Source organism: Monopterus albus, unplaced genomic scaffold (genome assembly GCF_001952655.1).
Source record: "Monopterus albus unplaced genomic scaffold, M_albus_1.0 scaffold12.1, whole genome shotgun sequence".
NCBI lineage: Eukaryota > Metazoa > Chordata > Actinopteri > Synbranchiformes > Synbranchidae > Monopterus > Monopterus albus.
The window spans coordinates 3539778-3558690 of NW_018127892.1; the positions used below are offsets into that span (position 1 = coordinate 3539778).

General features: G+C 43.6%; 1 protein-coding gene across 7 annotated transcripts in view; it reads right to left on the reverse strand.

Annotated features, from left to right (window-relative positions):
* The window catches only part of ncor2 (nuclear receptor corepressor 2), a 94861-nt gene that overhangs the window by 13813 nt on the left and 62135 nt on the right, over nucleotides 1-18913 (reverse strand). For 3 of the 7 annotated variants that reach the window (XM_020590673.1, XM_020590670.1, XM_020590669.1), the window contains exons 18-33: nucleotides 14369-14511; nucleotides 14103-14241; nucleotides 13003-13480; nucleotides 11565-11685; nucleotides 10800-11061; nucleotides 10021-10068; nucleotides 9544-9702; nucleotides 9261-9394; nucleotides 7317-7416; nucleotides 7049-7159; nucleotides 6141-6244; nucleotides 1762-1912; nucleotides 1423-1572; nucleotides 1197-1289; nucleotides 566-783; nucleotides 120-465 (exon numbers count right to left, since the gene is read on the reverse strand). In XM_020590673.1, the coding sequence (XP_020446329.1) occupies nucleotides 120-465; nucleotides 566-783; nucleotides 1197-1289; nucleotides 1423-1572; nucleotides 1762-1912; nucleotides 6141-6244; nucleotides 7049-7159; nucleotides 7317-7416; nucleotides 9261-9394; nucleotides 9544-9702; nucleotides 10021-10068; nucleotides 10800-11061; nucleotides 11565-11685; nucleotides 13003-13480; nucleotides 14103-14241; nucleotides 14369-14511 (2757 nt within the window). The remainder of the gene's footprint in view (nucleotides 1-119; nucleotides 466-565; nucleotides 784-1196; nucleotides 1290-1422; nucleotides 1573-1761; nucleotides 1913-6140; nucleotides 6245-7048; nucleotides 7160-7316; nucleotides 7417-9260; nucleotides 9395-9543; nucleotides 9703-10020; nucleotides 10069-10799; nucleotides 11062-11564; nucleotides 11686-13002; nucleotides 13481-14102; nucleotides 14242-14368; nucleotides 14512-18913) is intronic. The other 4 variants (XM_020590676.1, XM_020590671.1, XM_020590672.1 and 1 more) reach the window with 3 other exon arrangements.

Here is an 18913-nt window from a genome sequence, read left to right on the forward strand (position 1 = left end):
ACAAACGGTAGAAAATGAATGAATGAATGAATTTTAGATGATGTGGCTATAGCAAAAAGCAATGACTGTTTTCTGAGAAATACAAATCAACTCCTTTGGCTATAACTAGATATACCCACCATCATGCTGCCTTTGGTTTCCCTCCCTGGAGAGAGGGGAGCCACGATGGTGGGGTCCAGGGTAAGGGGTTCTTAACGTGCCTTTGTCCTCGTAGCCCACTGGGCTATGATGAGCCTTGCCTACCTGCTCTGACCCCGGGGTAAGGGGAGAAGAGCGGGCTATGGGGCTTGCCGAACTGAGCACTGCACTGGGGCGCCCTTTTGGTGCCTCTTCATAGCGGCCCCTCTCAGCACGCATCTCCAGTTGGGAGGGTGGGTTGTGGTAGGAACGTGGTGAACTGGCTATGATGGAGCGGACATCATGACGTTTCCCTGAACCAGCTGCATCCTGCTTCATGGGTGCTCCCTGAAGAGAAGCAGAATAGGAATTAACCAGTAAGTGTAGAGAGGAGGGCCAAGCAATAAGGGATGGATAACCTCTGAATGTGCTGTTGGTGAGTGAATACCTGTGTTATGATGCCCTCCTTGGCAGGCTGTCTTAGCTCCTCTCTGGGAATGAGGTGGATGGACCGTCCAGCCTCCTTCACCGTGGGGACCATGGTCTCTCTGCCCTTCACTGGGTCAGACAGCGAACTAGACCCACGCGGCGGGGAGATGTCTCTCTTCATCTGCTTAGCTTCCCTCCTCAGGTATCCATCCTGAGGGTCCAGATGACGAGGTATACCTGAAATCATAAGAATATGTCAGTTTCATTTTTCACAGGAGTAGGCAGCACATTTCACTTTGTTTTTCATAATGTAAGCTAGCTAAATGAGCACAGAATACAGTCTGATGAAGTGACAGCACAGTGTGGATCTTTAAGACTTTCTTCCAGTCCTGCTGTGCCACTTTGATCTGCTATGCTTATAATCAGAGCAGCTGCTTAACCATGCATACTTTACCATGTCAACTGTAATAAAATGTCAACCTGTTTCTGTTGTTATCACAACACACATTTCATTTAGATTCTTCTTTAATGTAAATTCAGTAGGATTTTTTTTTTAAACCAGACACAGCATAGTGGGAAAAGATGGAAGGAAAATAAGAAAGACAACGTGAAATTAATTACTTGTTTTTTATATTGAGGCGCACTCCTACCTTGTGAGATGGAACCTCGGATGTGGTGAGCATCCTTGTAAGGTGTGTGGTGTGGACTGTCCCTATCATGAGGCATGGCTCGACCAATCAGACCTGAGGTAGAGAGGCATCAGTGGCACAATGATAAATGATTTCATCAATAATGAGAGCTGAGTGTGATTCAACAAGGGTCAAACATGATTACATCCAGAAGCCTCTAGCGACATTAAGTGAGATTGTGTACTACCTTCACAGTTGGCAGTAGACAGTGATTCCCTCATAGGCAGTCCTCTAGAGATGCCTCCCTCCATAGCATCATAAGGACGTTTCAGGCCCAGAATCTCACTAGGCTGCCCAGGGCCTCTGCCCTCATCTTTAGGGGTCTGAGAAGCAGTGCCTACAAATGTAAAGATGTTTCTTAATTAGGTAAATAATACCTCTTAGTGTAGGGATAATGCCCACTGAAATCTACTTGCAAGGCTAATTCAGTGGAAGCTGTTCCATTTGTTGGGCTGATGCCAGATCTTGCTCAAAATGAAAGTAATCACTGACTCAAAGTTTGCTGTAGCCTAGCTGAGGTACTCACGATCAAATGTGAGAATGTGCCCACTGCTGCCTTCAAAGACTAGGTGCCCTTTAGACAGCACCTCATCACGCTCTCTGTCAGCTCGGCTAGCACCATCCTCTGTGATCAGACGGGTTATGGTTCCCTTATACAGCACATCAGCCGGTGTACCCTGTGGTGAGGAAAGGAGACATGGAATGTGCACTTTACCATCTCACTGTGCAGCAGTAAAAAAAAAAAAAAAGGCAAAGTCTGATCATGATTTTGACATGACAAAGTGTAGCAAGGACTTTGACTTGGCTAACAGCAAGCATGATTTACAAGCCGCATTTCTGTCAAACTGGACAGCTTTCACAACCACCTTTACATTAAAAAAATTTAAATTGAACCTATCCTCAGTGAAACCTAAATTTGCATTCTCGGGCAGCATGAGGCTAGGTAGTGCTCCCAACTGCACAGACAGCTGCAGCTGCAATGCCCACAAACTAGTCTCAGGTTATTGCACCACTGAATGCATACTGCAAAATTCACAGTTCTAAAATATCAGTGTGGTTACACTACATTGTCAGTTCTGTTATATAATCTAAACCGTCTTTATTAGGAATAAGCACCATCAATAAACCTGACAGTTGACAAGACATTCCAAAGCCTACAACTGATGCTATGAAGCCAACTGCAAGCTCTGCTTCCCTGCCCCGTCTCTGAGATGGGGAGAGGGGGCTCTCAAAGACACACGTTGTGTTTGTGATCTCACACACACACAGCGAAGATGACGAGATTGTATGCGAGTGAGATGACGACACTTTATATGTGCAACCAAAATCTGCAAGAATTAAAAAGTACGAGCAGTTTATCAAACACCTGTTGAACAAGCCCCCACAAAAAAAGTAGTTCACAGTTTAGTCTAGTGAGCTCTGGGAATGTAAATCTATTGGGTTTTTGTAGACTTTCAGGCTGAGGCCAAACAGCTTCTGTAAAGCAGTGTAGCTATTAATTGTAGAGGTGGCAGTGTTTGTTATAACAAAGTTTTAAATTAATTTGCACAGCTTCCTGATAATTTTATCTAATCACAATATGAAAGTAAACCTAATAAAAATAAAAACTCTAAAGCCATTGCACTTTTAAGGTAATTGTATTTTTTTTATAGCAGAAACACCACATTGTTATCACGTAGGTATCAGTACTGGGCATCAGCAAGTAGTCTGAAAAATGTGGCCTTGGTGCAACCCTAATTGTACAGGAACTGCCCAACTGTACTGTTGACTTGGATGCAATTCATCTATAATGCAAATTGTAAACTGTGTTACATAGAGGATGAGCATTTTGTCCCTTGAATTGTTTTTGCCCCAGAAAGTGTGTTATTTCAATGACAGGTAACAGGGATCTAAATAAAAACACACATAAAAAAAATAAAATAAACAAAACCCACATAACACAAACAGGTGTGAAATACAAAGTAGTACTCCCTGAAGGAGCGGATATGTAACCACTTCGCAACAGTAGATGACAACGGGCTGCTTAGTTAAAACCTTGAGTCACACCGCTCGTACACATATTTCTACACTGCTTGGTGAATAGACGAGAGTGGGAGAGGGTGGTTGAGTAGGAGACACAGTAGTGCCTGCAGGGCTCCAGACTGCAAATGATAGTTGCATTTTGCGACTAAATATACTTAAGGTGCGACTGGCTTTTTTCAAAGGTCGCACTGGGTGTAAAATAAACAGGTTAAGCACGCGTGTCTGCTCTGACTGTAGAAATGGTGGACATTAGTAACAATCTCTGTGATACTGTCATCGAAACATTTATCTGCAGGTCTGTCACTCGCCTGTGTCACGAGGCAGAGACTTCCAATCTATTAAATGTGTCGAGCTACACTGACTCCAAGGTACACGTGTCATCCCTGGATCCCTTGTTTACACTTTTGAAGCATAATCACCACAGACAGCTGGTTAAATCAGGTAGATCACCTGTTAGTCTGTTTATGTGTCGGAAACTTAATAAATCCATACATATAAATGCTGCTGATTTCTTACTGATAAGCCTACATGAAAACTATTTTCACCTGGTACATTTCTACTGCCAGTGAGCCTGGTGAAGACCATGCTGTCCTCCTGCTGAGAGACAGCTGTTCTGACTAGAGACACCGCACAGAGGTCAGAGTCAGTGTAGATTGAACAGATCCAACATTTAATTCATGCATATGTGCCATTCACGTCTAGTGAAGTCTCAATTTGAAGTTAGTAGTGGCTGAAACTCACCATCAACCCTTCTTTAAATAGTCGGATACTACTATTAGCACAAAAATGAGTTGGCACTAACCAGGTGAGTGAGAGAGCTGTGCCTGAAGTCCAACTCAGACATCGCCAAAAAGCAGAAATTCTTCTTCAGAAGATAAACGGACTACAAGCTAAATCACAAATGGCAAAGCATCGGTTTATACTTCAAATGAAATATAATACCCTAATCTTCATCATCATCATCAGTGTCATAATGTTGAGAGGTGGACTTTGGACCAGTAAAGTGACAAGCCTACATAAAAAGATGTAGAAACTTGTTCCAGAAGTCAGCTTCCCATTTACTGTGTTCCACACATTTCCATCCCTGTGAATTTCATTATAAATACAGACTATGCACTTTGGATGGTAGGGGTATTTAAAATAATTTGCAAAAAAATACAGGTTCTTGTGCATTACATTTTAAAACTGAAGTGGTGCCACCAAATCTGGCACTGGCGGCACCCTCTCAGAGACTTGGTGGCACCAGTGCCACCAGTATGAAATGTTAGTTAGCTAGAGATCACATTTCTTATCTGTTGATTCCAGCTTTTCCAAGAAGATGCTGCTGAATGTCAGGGGCTAGATTGGAAGGATTTGCTGTGGTGGGGGGGATCTGTTTACAGGATCAGATGGCACTGACTAAAGCACCTCTCATCTACACCCTGGGATTACTGCCATACCTAGTTGCTTACACACACACACACACACACACACACACACACACACACACACACACAACTGTTTTCATCCCCCATGGGGACTTCATAGTGACTTGTACTCTTTTCCTGGACAATTGCCCTAACCTAGCCTTGAACCATGTTGTCACTCTAAAATTCAACAATTTACATGGCAGGGACCAGCATCTGGTCCCTACAAGGAAGATGAGTCTCCAAAATTTGAGTGTGTAAACAGGTTTTGGTCTTCACAGTGCAAGTAATATCAGACATGTGCACGTGCACACCCACACACACACTATCACATATCTACTGTTCCATCTAGCTGCAAGCTAAACAAATGAGTTGTCCCCTCACCAGTGGCACTGATTATACTTCACCCTTTCCCCTTTACCTTACTAATGCATTGTGGTGGATAACAGCTTCTTCAACAAAATTTTTTTGTATACTAGCTGGATGTGATATTACAGTGGGCATATCAATGACTGAGCTTAGCGAGCATCTAGAGTAAATAAATAGATAAAAGGAGGAACAGACACGGTACACTGTGTACTTGTTGCTAGGGTGACGGGCCACTCCGGGCTGGGGTTATGTCACGGTAGCAGGGAAATCCAGCGGCCACAGCACTTGGCCTGCCACATGACCTCTCAACAGCTCTGTTGTCTCTTTCATCAAGAGCACACAAATCAACACCCAGGAACACAAGGGCTGCTAAGTTTGTTGGCAGTGCTTTAAATGGAATGGGTAGGCATAAATGACAGCAGTGATATAGGCAAAAGAAGTGTTAACCAACAGAAATGGTCAAGGCAATTACAAACACTGAACATGGGCTGTGTGTGTACCAAGCATAAAAACGGTGATTTGATGAACATTAACACAGTTTAAAAAACCATTTACATCCATCAGTGTCTAGACAAACCAACTCACATTAGCCTGAGTGCACCACTTCAGCACAGTAATCTGAGGTGAAATTCTGGGCCAAACATCATCCTATATATAATAACAAGCCTCTCCTAAATCTACTCAATGGCTCATTCACAGTGGTTCATTTTTAAACTGACTTCAGAGTTTTGTCAGAAGTTCTCCAAATAAAGGGGAACAGAACTGTTGTCTGTTGTAACAGCGCTACTCAAAGCTGAACATTGTCAGCAGAATATTCATAACACACTGAGATCATGATCACCGCACCCTACATGGTGACAATAAACGGCACATACAGAACATTCAGTTACAGTGAGAGTAAAAACAGAGCTGGTAGGGGATTATCTGTAGATTGTTTTCCATCATCAACTTTGTTATGAAGAAAAATATAATACAATTTATAAAAATATAAAGTGTCCACTTCAAAATTTTAGTGAGTTCAGCAGAGAGAGAGAGAAAAACTCAACGCGGACCTTCCCAACTCCTGACAGCAGCCTGATAGCACAGTAGTTTGTGTGTTTGAGTTCACCTGAGTAATGGAGCCCCCTCGGTAAGAGACTGAGGAATCTGGATGCATTCTGGTCCCAGGGATGCCCTTAGTGATACTACCACCCTGAACAGCTGGAATCGAAGCTATAAAGATAGTGCAAAAGAAATTTCAGTCACTATAAGCCAAAGTGTAAAACTGTAGTAAGAGTAGTTAAAATGGAACACAATGTAAACAAACACAAGGAAAATAAGGTTTGTGAAAAGGTTCTGCAAGGTTCCCCAACAAGCCTGTACAGTGAGCACAGCTGCAACCAAAGCAAATGCTACCAGTTTCCCTTTTCATTGTGTAAAATCTTTTTGTATTATCTATTAAGTACATTTTTTATCTACACACTTTGCCTAGTGATGTCAGACTGAAAGGTTTAGTAAAGGTTTATTTTGAAAAAGAAAACTGAATATTGATGCATCACTGGCAGCAATTACAGTCTGAAGCTTTTTCAGCATGTATGTTCCTGCTTTGCACACACAGATTTGGGCAGTTTCTTCCATTTTTCAAGCTCTGTAAGATAGATGAGCTTCAGTGAACTCAACTCCCGACCGACTCAAGTACATTCAGTGGCTTGTCCCAAAGTCACTACTGTTGTCCTTGTTACATGCTTCAGGTTCCTGTCATGCCGAGGACGTACATCTTTTCAGCATGACAGCAAAAATGCAGAAAAACACAGTATCTGATTTTATTATTCAGTGGTTTATGGCATCTTGATTGTTGGGAAAGATGTAATTCGTTTTAAGTAAATAAGGAAAAAGTAAGTCTGACTAATGTCCAAAAAGTCTTGGTATTGTTCTTTGCTCATTGAATTACACAAAATAAGGAAAATATAAAAACACAGGACCAGTTGACCAATTCATGTTAAATAAATAAAGGAGAATAAAAGATGAGCCACTTGCCACGTCCAGTAGTGCCATCAAGAGGTGTCCCCTGCGTCGACAGGCTGTCAGCTTGGGAGGATGAGCTGTGGGGGGACAACTGTTCCTGCTTCACCATGGGGAAAGGACCTGCTGTACAGTGCACGAACAAAGAATGACCAGAGAGACCGCAATGAAAAAGACACATCTATGATGATGCAACAGATCAGACCACAGTATCAGTTTTCATAGATGTGGCAACTTTCAAGAAAGAACTAGAAGTGCACTCGTCCCTCCAGACAATACACACCAACTTTCCGCTGATCCATCCAAGACAGTCCCATCTGTGTGGGGGCCATCTTCCCATGGTCCAAACCATGAGCTGGGCTGTGCAACTGCACCGGAGTGCCCTGAAGAAACAAATATTAGAGTGGACACTTTATATTTCTGATTCTATGTAATCAGAAATTTATATATTAAAATGCTATTTTCAAATTTCAGGATTTCTGTGGACCAATTACGAACGTGTCAAAGTTTTAGGTCATTTGCTTAACCCTGGTTCCCTGAGTAGCATGAGTGAGATGTTTCACTATGGGATACGCCTGCTTGTGTATTCACAGAAGCACTTATACCATTACACCAGAGTGGCTGGCAGCTGTGACGTCGGCGTCAGGGCCCTCAGCCTTAAATAGGTCCAACTTGTCATTCAAAACAAACACGCCTCTTCTTGCTTCACCCCAGCAGTAAGAAAAGTGGTCTGGTGAGACATCACACTCATGCTACTGAGAGAACCGGGGCTACACACGTAACAAAGTTCTCTTTCATAGAATGTGTTTCAATGTTTCACTATGGGATATGGAGACTCCTGTATTGCCAGACAAGTAATGGCATGCCCCTATGTGGTTTAGCCCAGCAAATAAATTACCGGTCCCCTTGTCTGAAAGCACCAGGCCTCTCTATATATTCTTGTAAAACATGATATGATATGGACATAGTGGAGATTCCTGCTCCATATCATGTTCACGGTTCTGCCCTTGAATACACGGCCCTAGCCTAAATGGCAGGCATCTGTTGTCACAATTTTCCTGTTCAAAACTGTGCCCGGAAGAACACCCTCTGTCTGGAAAGAGACCCCTTTTCCAACAGCGACATGCAAGACTGCATGATGCAGTCACTGTTACCCTGTGGAATTTGTGGTGCATAGGGTCCAGTCTGAGAACAGCTACCCAATGCTGGAAATATCTCATATAAAGCCCGTCCAGCTTCACAAGTAACAATGCTGACACCATCCAGCCCAACAGTCTGTACTCGTTTTCCTATGTGGAAATGCGTGAGAGTGGACACAAAAGTATTCGCTCCCTTGGCTGAGAGGTGGGGCGAATAAGTGACCAAAGAGTGTCAGAAATAGAAAGGCTATGTCCTGTCTTGGTATTAACACACTCTTTTTCCTGTTCACAATTAACCCTAGATCGGCCAGGTGTGCCAACATGATGTCTGTGTGCATCACAGCCTCCGGCTCTGAGGGCGCCAGCAACAGCCATTCATCCAGATAAGTGGACAGGCGGATGCCCTGCAAACATGGCAAACTGAAGCCTGTGCTTATCTCTTTTTTTTTTTTAACCGTAACACTGTGCCCTCACCTCAGTACCTGGATGCATCAGTGTCTGAATCTTTATTTGAAGTGTGTGTGAGTGCTTGTGAGACTCTAGGGTGTTGTTTGAGTCTCTTCTTGACCGGGATGCAGGAACATGGCTCTGGGCCCACATACTGCAGAGGAGGGTAGAAATACACCGAATTTCTGGAGACCACCTGGGCAACAGCCAGAGCTTTGTGCTAGTGAAAGAGCTACAGAACTTCTTCTTCTTTGCTTCGCACCTCCATTGCATGGACACTAAGGCAGAACCAAAGATATCATCTGGGACAACCGGAATGACCAAGATGTCCTCCTTCTCCTTTTCTGTTAAGTTGGTCAGGTTGAGCCATCTCGTGCTCTCCTGCAGCACCAACATGGACATACATTTTCCCATGGCACAATGCTGAACAAGCAGACAGAGGTCCATTACCATGATGATTTCCTTCCATGTAGAGTTGTTAGCCCCATTGATCATGTCATCAAAAAGCTCTGCTGGCATGCCATCAACATGGTGACATTCAGAGCTCTTCTGTGAATACGTGAGGGGGTGTATCCCATAGTGAAACATCGAAACAAATGCTATGAAAGACAACCCCAGTTTTCCATAATGTGGCACAATACCTGTGTGATGGAGCCCCCTGGCTTAGAGGAGGAAATGAGAGGTGGTGGCTCTGGCATTGTGAGGGGCCTCACTGCTGCTAGCCTACTGTCCTGTGGCAGACAGGGAAGTGAGGAGTGGCTTCCTTGCTGGTAGGCTGGGAGAGATTATGAAAGTGAGATATGACTATCTGAATTTCTATAAGTATTTCAGACTCAAAATGTAGAGGTTCTGTTCAAAGTACCTATAATGCAACATACTACACAAATTGCAACTTAGGCTTGTTAAAAATAGGACAGGACTCACAGCTGAAGTGGACCAAGTGCTGGTCGTGACTGATCTTGGCCATGTCGCGTGGAGACATGGGGGAGAGAACTGGGCAACCCAAGTTCGAGGTCCTCAGGTCATCTGGGCCCAGTGTCTGCTTCTTGGCTTCACCATGTGGAGAGAAAGCCCGGGACTTTTCTGCAAAAACGACACACAAACAGGAATCAAGATCAAAACACAGCACTCAGTTAGGCCTCAACTAATCCAAGAAGCAGTCCTTTTGCCACTGCTAGCTCACTGTTGCCACCAACATCATCACTGTCATCATCATGAGCACATACAGAAGAAACCTCTTCACCACTTCCCAGGCAGGGTGACACACTACTGAATTAATACAGTAACATACACAACCACCCACTGCCAATATTGAGTACACACAGTAAAATCCTGCAGAAAAGTTGATTTCCGAAGGTGTAATTTGAAAGAAATATGGGTGAAGGCAAGGCCTGAACCTACTTAATCCCTGCAGGAGGGTCAGTAACCACCTCTCGTTGCCTTCCAGCTCTGAAGGGACACAAACGCACCACAGATCAATGCATCCACGCAAAAGTTATCTCACATTACTATTATAATAACATGGTGTGAATTTAGTATAGTCCGTAGCTTGATGTACACCTTCCTCTGTAGCAGCTATAAAGAGCTTTCTAAAAAGTCATGAACAATGTGGTTGTTATGCTTAAAGCTGCTGTGCCCACCTGACTTTATCTGGACTGTTGATAAAAGCCTTATACTGTTCTCCCAGAGATTCACATTACACAAGCTGACATCGAATGCACTGAACTGTCTATATTCCCTTCTGGGTCCTTAGCAATACCAGATCATTTATCCATTCCCTCTCCACGAGTGCCCCATAAACACATGAATACCCTAAACACTAGAGAACACAAGACTTAAGGTTAGAATATGTAGCAAGGACCAACTACTGTAAGAAAAACTATATCAAAAGCTACTAAAACTGCATAATGTCCAGCACTTTCATTAATTTCCATTTTCTATTATTTAATTATTTATATTGTTAATCCTGTTTCCATAAATCAATTTATCCTGCAATTTTTTAAACAAACAACTTCAGCAAAGTACAATACTGTACTGTCAACCACCATGCAGTAGCTTGACAGTAAGACAGAGCAATATGAAACAAATGCTGGAAATTGTCAGGGAGGCTCCCACAGCTAAATGAGTTTATATGCGATAAAATTGTTGTTTTTTTTTTGCAGTGATGATGGTCTGCATACCATCCTTGTCACTAGTGGAGGGGCTGTGTGAGCAAACACGAGGGCTGCTGCTGTGGAGATTCTCCCTGTCTCTGTCGGCCTGTGGGGTGTATGGCTGCTGTTGGCCCGGGTGGCTGGAAAGCTGTTGCTGCTGTTTGACCTCCTGAGAGGACTCCCCATGAGCCATGGTAATCTGTTGCTGGTACAGTGCCAGGGCATGGGGGGGGAGCACTGCCTTGCCTCCCCCACTCCACTGACTGCCCTGTATGGAGGCCTCTGGCATCTACACATTGGATGAGAGGGGAGAAAGAGGTTATATATACACACACATCACACAAGGTGTGACCTAAGAGGCATTTGACATATGGTTAGCAACATACAGTATCTGATAAACATGATAGCTAAGAAACATCTCTTATTTCTTGGTAAGCTAAGGTTTCCCTAGTGTCTGGCATCTCATTTCTACTCCACAAAGCCATCTATCCAATCATCCTCTGACTGTCTTATTTTATACAAATATGACTTAACAATGTTGCCTGCTACACTGTTATCTCTGTGAGCAGAGAGACGAGGACAGCGTTAATACCATTGTAGTGGAAGAGATGGTGTGCGTTTGTGTGAGCTGGGCAAATCAGTTTTGTGTTACAAAACACTACTTGAGTTAAAGATGCTTTCCAAGGCTAGAAAGACTGACATGCTCTTCACTCAACTGATGAGTGACCTGTGAGGGGAAAAACTTTGAAAAATACACCTAATGAAACATTCAAGGCTTAACTAGCGACTTACAATAGGTGGTATAGCAGCAGCCCTCTGTTTGAGCTGTTTCAGGTCCATGGGTTTCTGCAGTGGGGAGGACATGACCCCATCATGAGAGTAGTTCAGTAGGCTTGGCCGTGGAGACGCCATTCTACACACACAGACAGAAATAAGTTAGTGGGAGAGATGAAGAGGCTGATGGCAGGGGGCACAGGAAAAAAAAAACAAAAAAAACAGCAGCAACAACAAAATAAATAGCAGAGGCTGTGACTACATTTCCATTCATATGCCTGCCTACACTATCCCCCAGGACAAACAGGCACCTTCACAAATCTTTACTCACCAAACAATGTATTTAAATGATGGGGGACAGCAGACATATATGGGATGTGTGTGATGTAATGTATGCTGGATGTGTGTTGACAGTGGACAAAAACACAATTACAAGTAAAAATCCATATTCATGTCTCACACATCTGTCAAAAAGCACACAACTCTGAATCACAGACACACACACTTTGATGCACAACACCATAAAATGTGTACACACACGTATGCACACTCTCTCCATTTGTTTGCTTTGGCAGAGAGGGCAGCTTTCCCTCAGCTCTGCCAGTACATGCAGTCTGCTGTCATGGAAAAAGTTTAACAAATACTGTGCAAACAAGACTAATCAGTCCTCCCACACACTGACACCCATTTCTTGTGGCCTCATTCACAAACAAAAGGATTTATGTGTGTGTGTGTGTGTGTGTGTGTGTGTGTGTGGGTTCCCTCTAGCCATCTGCTGGAGTGTGTTTGTTCTTTGCCATTAATTGTTGGTTTCCTGTCGTCATCAGGTATTTTCAATTACCTCACATCTACTTAAGGGAAACTTGTGTATTTCAGGTTACACCCTGAAGGGGGTTTTATGCTGCTATGCATGGGCTGCAACCCACTTTTGAACATGTACTGCTTTTATCCACATCATGAGAGCAATCTCAATAAAAGCTTTTTAATAATTTCTAAAGGAGTGCCTTTAATTTGTCTTCTTTTATCCAGTTGTACACTTTGAGAACTTCTACAACTGAGCTATCTATTCTAAACACAATTTGATTTCAGATGCAAAAAGAATGCCATAAGTGTGTTCCGCTGTTAAGTTATGCCAAAAACAACTGGCAAAATAGACCCCAAGCTTTTTGAATGGTAGTGTGTATATATATATATATATATATATATATATATACACATACATATATATACATACACCTAGCTGCTTTATTTCTGGTGTTTGCTGTGATCGACTAGAGAAGTAGAATACCTAGTAAACCACTGATCAAAAAAAAGAAGCCCTTTCATGCAAATAATCTCAACCAGGCCCAATTATGTCATCAATAAAACTAAACAGGAAAGAGACAGCATGAAATTTCATGTACAAGAATGGACAATAATCATCTAATTTTAAATCTAATTTCTAAGAAATACTCACCTGTTCTTATCTGTGTTGTCTGTCTCCTCCACTTCATCAGCGCTGCAAGTGGCACTAGAGTCACTGTCTCCATGGGAGCCTGTTTTGGTCCCATGGTCCTTCTTGGAACTCTTGGTGGAGCTTTTGACTTCATCCATCTCTGTTGTGGGAGGTTTTTTATCAGTGGCATCACTGGGTGGTGTTGGCTGCAGCTGCTCTTTGTTGAGTTCCCCTGTCTCAGTCTTTATCTCTTGCTTGATGGTAGAGTCAGCATCTTCTTTGACTGGAGGTTTCTCATCCCTCGCCTGGCCCGTGTCCGACCCAGCTGCATCCTTGTCCCCAGTGCTGGAGTTAGTGCTGGAGTTAGTGCTGGAGTTAGTGCTGGAGTTAGTGCTGGAGTTGGCTTTTGACCTGTTTGAGCCTTCCTCCTTAGCCTTGTTGTCTTCAGATGAGTGCGGTGAGGGCAAGCTCTCTGTGTCAGAGCTGTTGTTGGCTCCACCTGGCAGGGACAGAGGACAGACAAAAACACAGATCAGAAGACAAGACTGGTCTTGCACTGTAGATCATGTATCTCCTTGTGCTTTTTTCCTTCTATCTTTTCTCTCCCATCTCTGTCTGCTAAACCATATTCTTCACAGTGCTAGTCTTCTGCCTAATCGGGTTTCACTGTACAATAAGAGGGAACACAAAACCAATTGGGATGATGGATGAAATCTCCCAGGGCTTCAGCACTTTACTGTGGAACTACAGAACACACTATATGAACAAACTACAGCAGGATTTTCAGGATACTTTTAGGTTTACCATGGCAGAACAAGATTCTTCAAGCTAACAGGGAGCTACTTTTAAAGTTTCACTGATATATTATATTCACCTATTAGGTATACTTGTACATTCTAATATAATTCAATGAAACAACTCAGCCATTAATTCTCCTTTTAAAAAACAATTATAAGATTTGTAAAGGTAGAACTTGTGCTAGATCTGTTGAATTCGGTTGGAGTAAATTGTACAGGTATACCTAGTATCTAGTGTGTGTACATGTTTTCAAATCCAAGTAAATACTTTCATTTTGCTTTATGCACCAAGTTTAAAAACATGATCAAATGCTGGTGGTGTACCTTCTCCATCCTCGGGGGCCTCGTCTTCATTGCCACTTGCTCCTGAACCCTCCATCTCCTCCTCCTCTGGTGGATATGGGGTACTCGCCTCTTCATTCTGTAGGGATTTGCCCCTACGACGAGCCTTTCGCTCCTTCTCCTGGGTCAAAACAAACACACTAAAAAAAACTACCCAAGCAACAAATATCTTCGGATCCAGAATAAAATCAGCTTGGTGATGCACAAAAAAGGAGCAAATATTGCTCAAAAAGCTTCTTTGCACTTACTGATTTCATTTTATGCTGCTGCAGTATCTCATCCAGTTTCTGCCTCTTCTTGTAGTTGAAGTAAAAGTTTTTGCACTGTGACACGGTTTTTGATCCCACCATCTTGGCGATCGCGGACCAATTCCTACCATACTGGAGAAGGCCTGAAATAAAGAGATGGACAGACAGAGGAATTAGGACAGGAACTAAGAGTAAGGCACGAATGGCATGGCCTTGCACAACTACGTCTCCGGTCCATATCAAATTCTATCCTTGCAGTTGTAAAAAGAATGATGTAAGCTGTGCAAAATGCACATGTTATAAGGACTGTAAATGTAATGGTTGTTTTGGTTTATACAGTATATAAACAAACAATCTCCAGACAGTATCTTGAAGGCACAGTATGGAAATCCCTCTATGGTAGCTCGATATCAGTTAACATCTGTCTCTATACAGCTGTCAAAACTGTAGCATAGCCTGGGAGTTAAGTGCACAGTGCAACACAGACACATCCCCCTCTCCCAGTAGCAGCATGGCTTAATGCCATACGCTTTCTAAGCAGAGGCAGAGAAAGAGAGAAAGATACAGAGAGAAACAGTAAGAGAGAGGGGAGAGGTGGTGTAGTGTTGAACCACCAGTCATACCAATGACATCACTAACTCTCCCCACTGGGGTCACTCTGTGTCATTTTCTAACTGACTTTGATGTGACCCAGTTCCAAGAAACCCTGGTCCTTTACCCAGTCAGCCACATGACTGTGCTTTACACAAGACTCTACAAGTACCCGCTGGGCCAGAGCTGTGATAGATCAACCTGTCATGAAACACACATACACAGGCAATTGCTTGGTGTAAGAAGGAATGTAGCAAGCAGTGAGTGTATAAGTGCAAGTGAGTGAGAGAGACAGATAGTGTGGAATTTGCTCGTGTTTCCCCCACAGACTCTCTTGTTAGCTAAAGACCGCTCATTAACAGTGTGTGTTGTAAGAAGGTTAGCTTACACCACCCGCTTGTTTTCTGTGCCAGCCTGACAAGTCCTAGAAATAGGACAACCTCTGAAAGGGTTGTTGAGGAGAAGGTGGGGTAGAGCGTACGGGGATAACCTTGGACATAGGTTCAGAGGTCTCTGCATCTCATCACTTAATGGAAGCAGTAGGACAAAAAGCAGAACGTTGAGCCAAAGGAGAGGAAAGGACGGCTGTTTACAACCCTGTCATTTCAACGGGTTGTCTTAATCAGAAAGACTAACTCTGATACCAATGTTTTACTGGTTAATGCTATTAATAAGCGATAGCTGCAACAAAGGCTGGTCTATTAGTTGTTTGCAAGCTTACCTTTTGGTATCACTTCTTCAGCTCAATCCATTTCTTGCAAATCCATATCTATGATGCTTATCACTTGCATAAGTCATAAACTCTCCCTGTCATATATACCTACTGATAAAAAAATCACACTTTTGCCAAAAGGGCTAGAAAAGCTGTGCATCATCCAGCAAACGTGAGAACACTCATAATATTCACAGTCATTCTGAGAATTTAATGATGTCAGTATAAAAACAACTAACAAGCAAAGGTGATCTTCAAATCTGAGTTACTGGTATCTAAAAGCTGCTGCACACAGACAACCCGACAAATGTTAAAGTGGAAGAGGTTTTACAGCTGAAACATTCATCGCTGCCACTAAAGGCACTGCTTCTAAAATAAAAAAAGAAGACTAGTTGGCCTGACTTGCCCCTGAGAGGACTGAGACATGTGACCAGCAGCAAATAACCTTTTACAGCCTTCTCACACGAGGGGAGGAAGTGGGCAGATTGCCTTACAAAACAGACATCCTCCAACTCACCAGAAAGCACACAAACATGCACGTGCTCAGAAATAAAAGATAAAAACTGTGGCATATAGCACTTTTGATGTGGCAGGTGAAGACAATAACAATGCAATTTTTTTTTACTGTGCCATTTTGTTATGACCTCTAACTATATCCAGTTTATTCCATTATAAGCATACACACACACAAACCACAGTTCCAAGCAGCTCTGGTTGACTAGGGCCTTGGCTGCTGGAGCGACACATATGGAACAAACATCCAATCAGTAGCAGTAGTACTGAAGCAGGTGGTAGCCTCACACCCAATCAGGACACGGTATTCCCATTTGCTCCTCCCAGGAAAAGTCCAATCAACACTAGGTGCAGCCAGAAAGTAGTTGTTCCTCTGTGTCACATGTCTATCACTCCAGCCGTTGTCTCAAGGCCCTGCTGTAGATAACACTATCAGACAGTCCGATCTCTGGAGGGCCGGCTGGGAAGCTTTTCAGGGCTGGGCCTTCCGATCCAGAGCAGAGGAGATGAAAACAACTCAGTCTCGGCGCACTTCCTGCCAGCTGGCTTGATACTTGAACCGGTGTCAGGTTGACATGGCACATGTTCCTGGCCTCTCCTCTCCTTTTGCGCTCACTCTGTCCTCCCTGTGCTTCGGTGAGTGCTGGTCTGTCCTTCTCTGCTGTCTCTCCCCAATGGCGGTTGTCTGGGCAGACCTCCACAGGAAAGTGGGACTGTGGGGCGGTGCTATGCACTCAGCCTCTCTCTCCCCTCATCTGATCTCTCCTCTATCTCTTTTTTCCTCTCTCTCTCTCTCTCTCTCTCTCTGTCTGTCGCTCCCCCTACTTCGCTCTGCCAGCAGGCACTGTGATACACACACACACACACACACACACACACACACACACACACACACACACACACAAACGCATGAGTAAGTACACACACTTGAACCCTCTTTCTCTCCCTCTCTCTCTCGTTAATACTCTAGCACACAGACGCAACTCAGGCAGTCCAAGAGTAAACAGAGAGAGCAGCCTAGAGAGAGAGCAGAACCACTGCACCTAAGAAACAATGGAGAAAGGGAAAGGATACAGAAGTGGAGAGAAAGCAAAGAGGAAAGAGGGGGGAGAAGGGAGTTGATGTTGATACCACAAGAAAGCATAAAGGCTTTCAAATTTTTCCTGACTGACCTGCTTTTCATCTTGAATGTGACCTCTCTCTAGTCTATAACAACACAGAGTGAGGGGACAGGGAAAGTGAGTGGGGGAAAGAGGCGCTTGCCAAATCTTCCACAGCTCTTGCCAATCTGGGTCGCTGCCATCTCCCATTCAAGAGAGATGGACAAAATGAGAGAAAGATGGAGCAACAGTGGAGAGGAGAGAAAAAATAATATGGCATTCTCTACCTGCTGCTCCTTAAAATGGGTTCATCCAGCAAACAGAGCAGGGGCCATTATCCAGATGACTGCCTGCCTGCCTGCACCCAAGCAAAGCCTACCAGATTAGTGCACTTACATAAACCAGCCAAGAAGGGTGCACATGCAAACACACAGACACACACACACAGCTGGGAGCAAGTGCACAGACGGCCATTGCTACACACATCTTTTACACACACAGAGAGAGAAAAAGCTGATAGATTTAAGAGAGGCTTTATAATGATTGGCAGTCCCATGTTTGAGGTAACAGTCTTTATGAGCAGTGAAGACAAGAGTGATCTGTCTCCGAGTGTGGCCATGCCATCCTCGAAGGCAGCACCAGCTGGAATGTCGATGTCCTGCCAGGCACTATAAATGCCATTATTCAGATCTGTTTAGCTCAAGGGGATAAACACATTAGCATAAGGACACCTAAGCCTCTTTATACAGTGAGGAACAGAAGTATTTGAACACCCTGCGATTTTGCAAGTTCTCCCACTTAGAAATCATGGAGGGGTCTGAAATTCACATTGTAGGTGCATTCCCACTCTGAGAGACAGAATAAAAAAAAAAATTCAGGAAATCACATTGTATGATTTTTAAAGAATTTATTTGTCTTGCACTGCTGAACATAAGTATTTGAACACCTGAGAAACAGCAAGAATTCTGGCTCTCAAAGACCTGTTACTGTGCCTTGAAAAAGTCCACCTCTACTCCACTCATTAATCTAAATTAGTAGCACCTGTCTGAGCTCTTTAAAGACACCTGTCCACCCCACAGTCAGTCAGACGCCAACTACTACCATGGGCAAGACCAAAGAGCTGTCAAAAGACACCAGAGACAAAATTGTGGACCTCCACAAGGCTGGAAAGGGCTACGGGGCAATTGCCAAGCAGCTTGGTGAAAACAGATCAACTGTTGGAGCAATTGTTGGAAAATGGAAGAGGCTAAAGACGACTGTCAGTCTCCCTCGGACTGGGACGCCATGCAAGAGCTCACCTCGTGAGGTATCACTGATTATAAGAAAGGTGAGGAATCAGCCCAGAACGATAGGGAGGAGCTGGTCAATGACATGAAGAGAGCTGGGACCACAGTTCTGTCGGTAGAACACTACGCTGTCATGGTTTCAAATCATGCATTGCACGGAAGGTTCCCCTGCTCAAGTCATCACATGTCCAGGCCCGTCTGAAGTTTGCCAAAGACCATCTGGATGATCCAGAGGAGGCATGGGAGAAAGTCATGTGGTCAGATGAGACCAAAGTAGAACTTTTTGGTCTAAACTTCACTCATCGTGTTTGGAGGAAAAAGAAGGATGAGTTGCATCCCAACA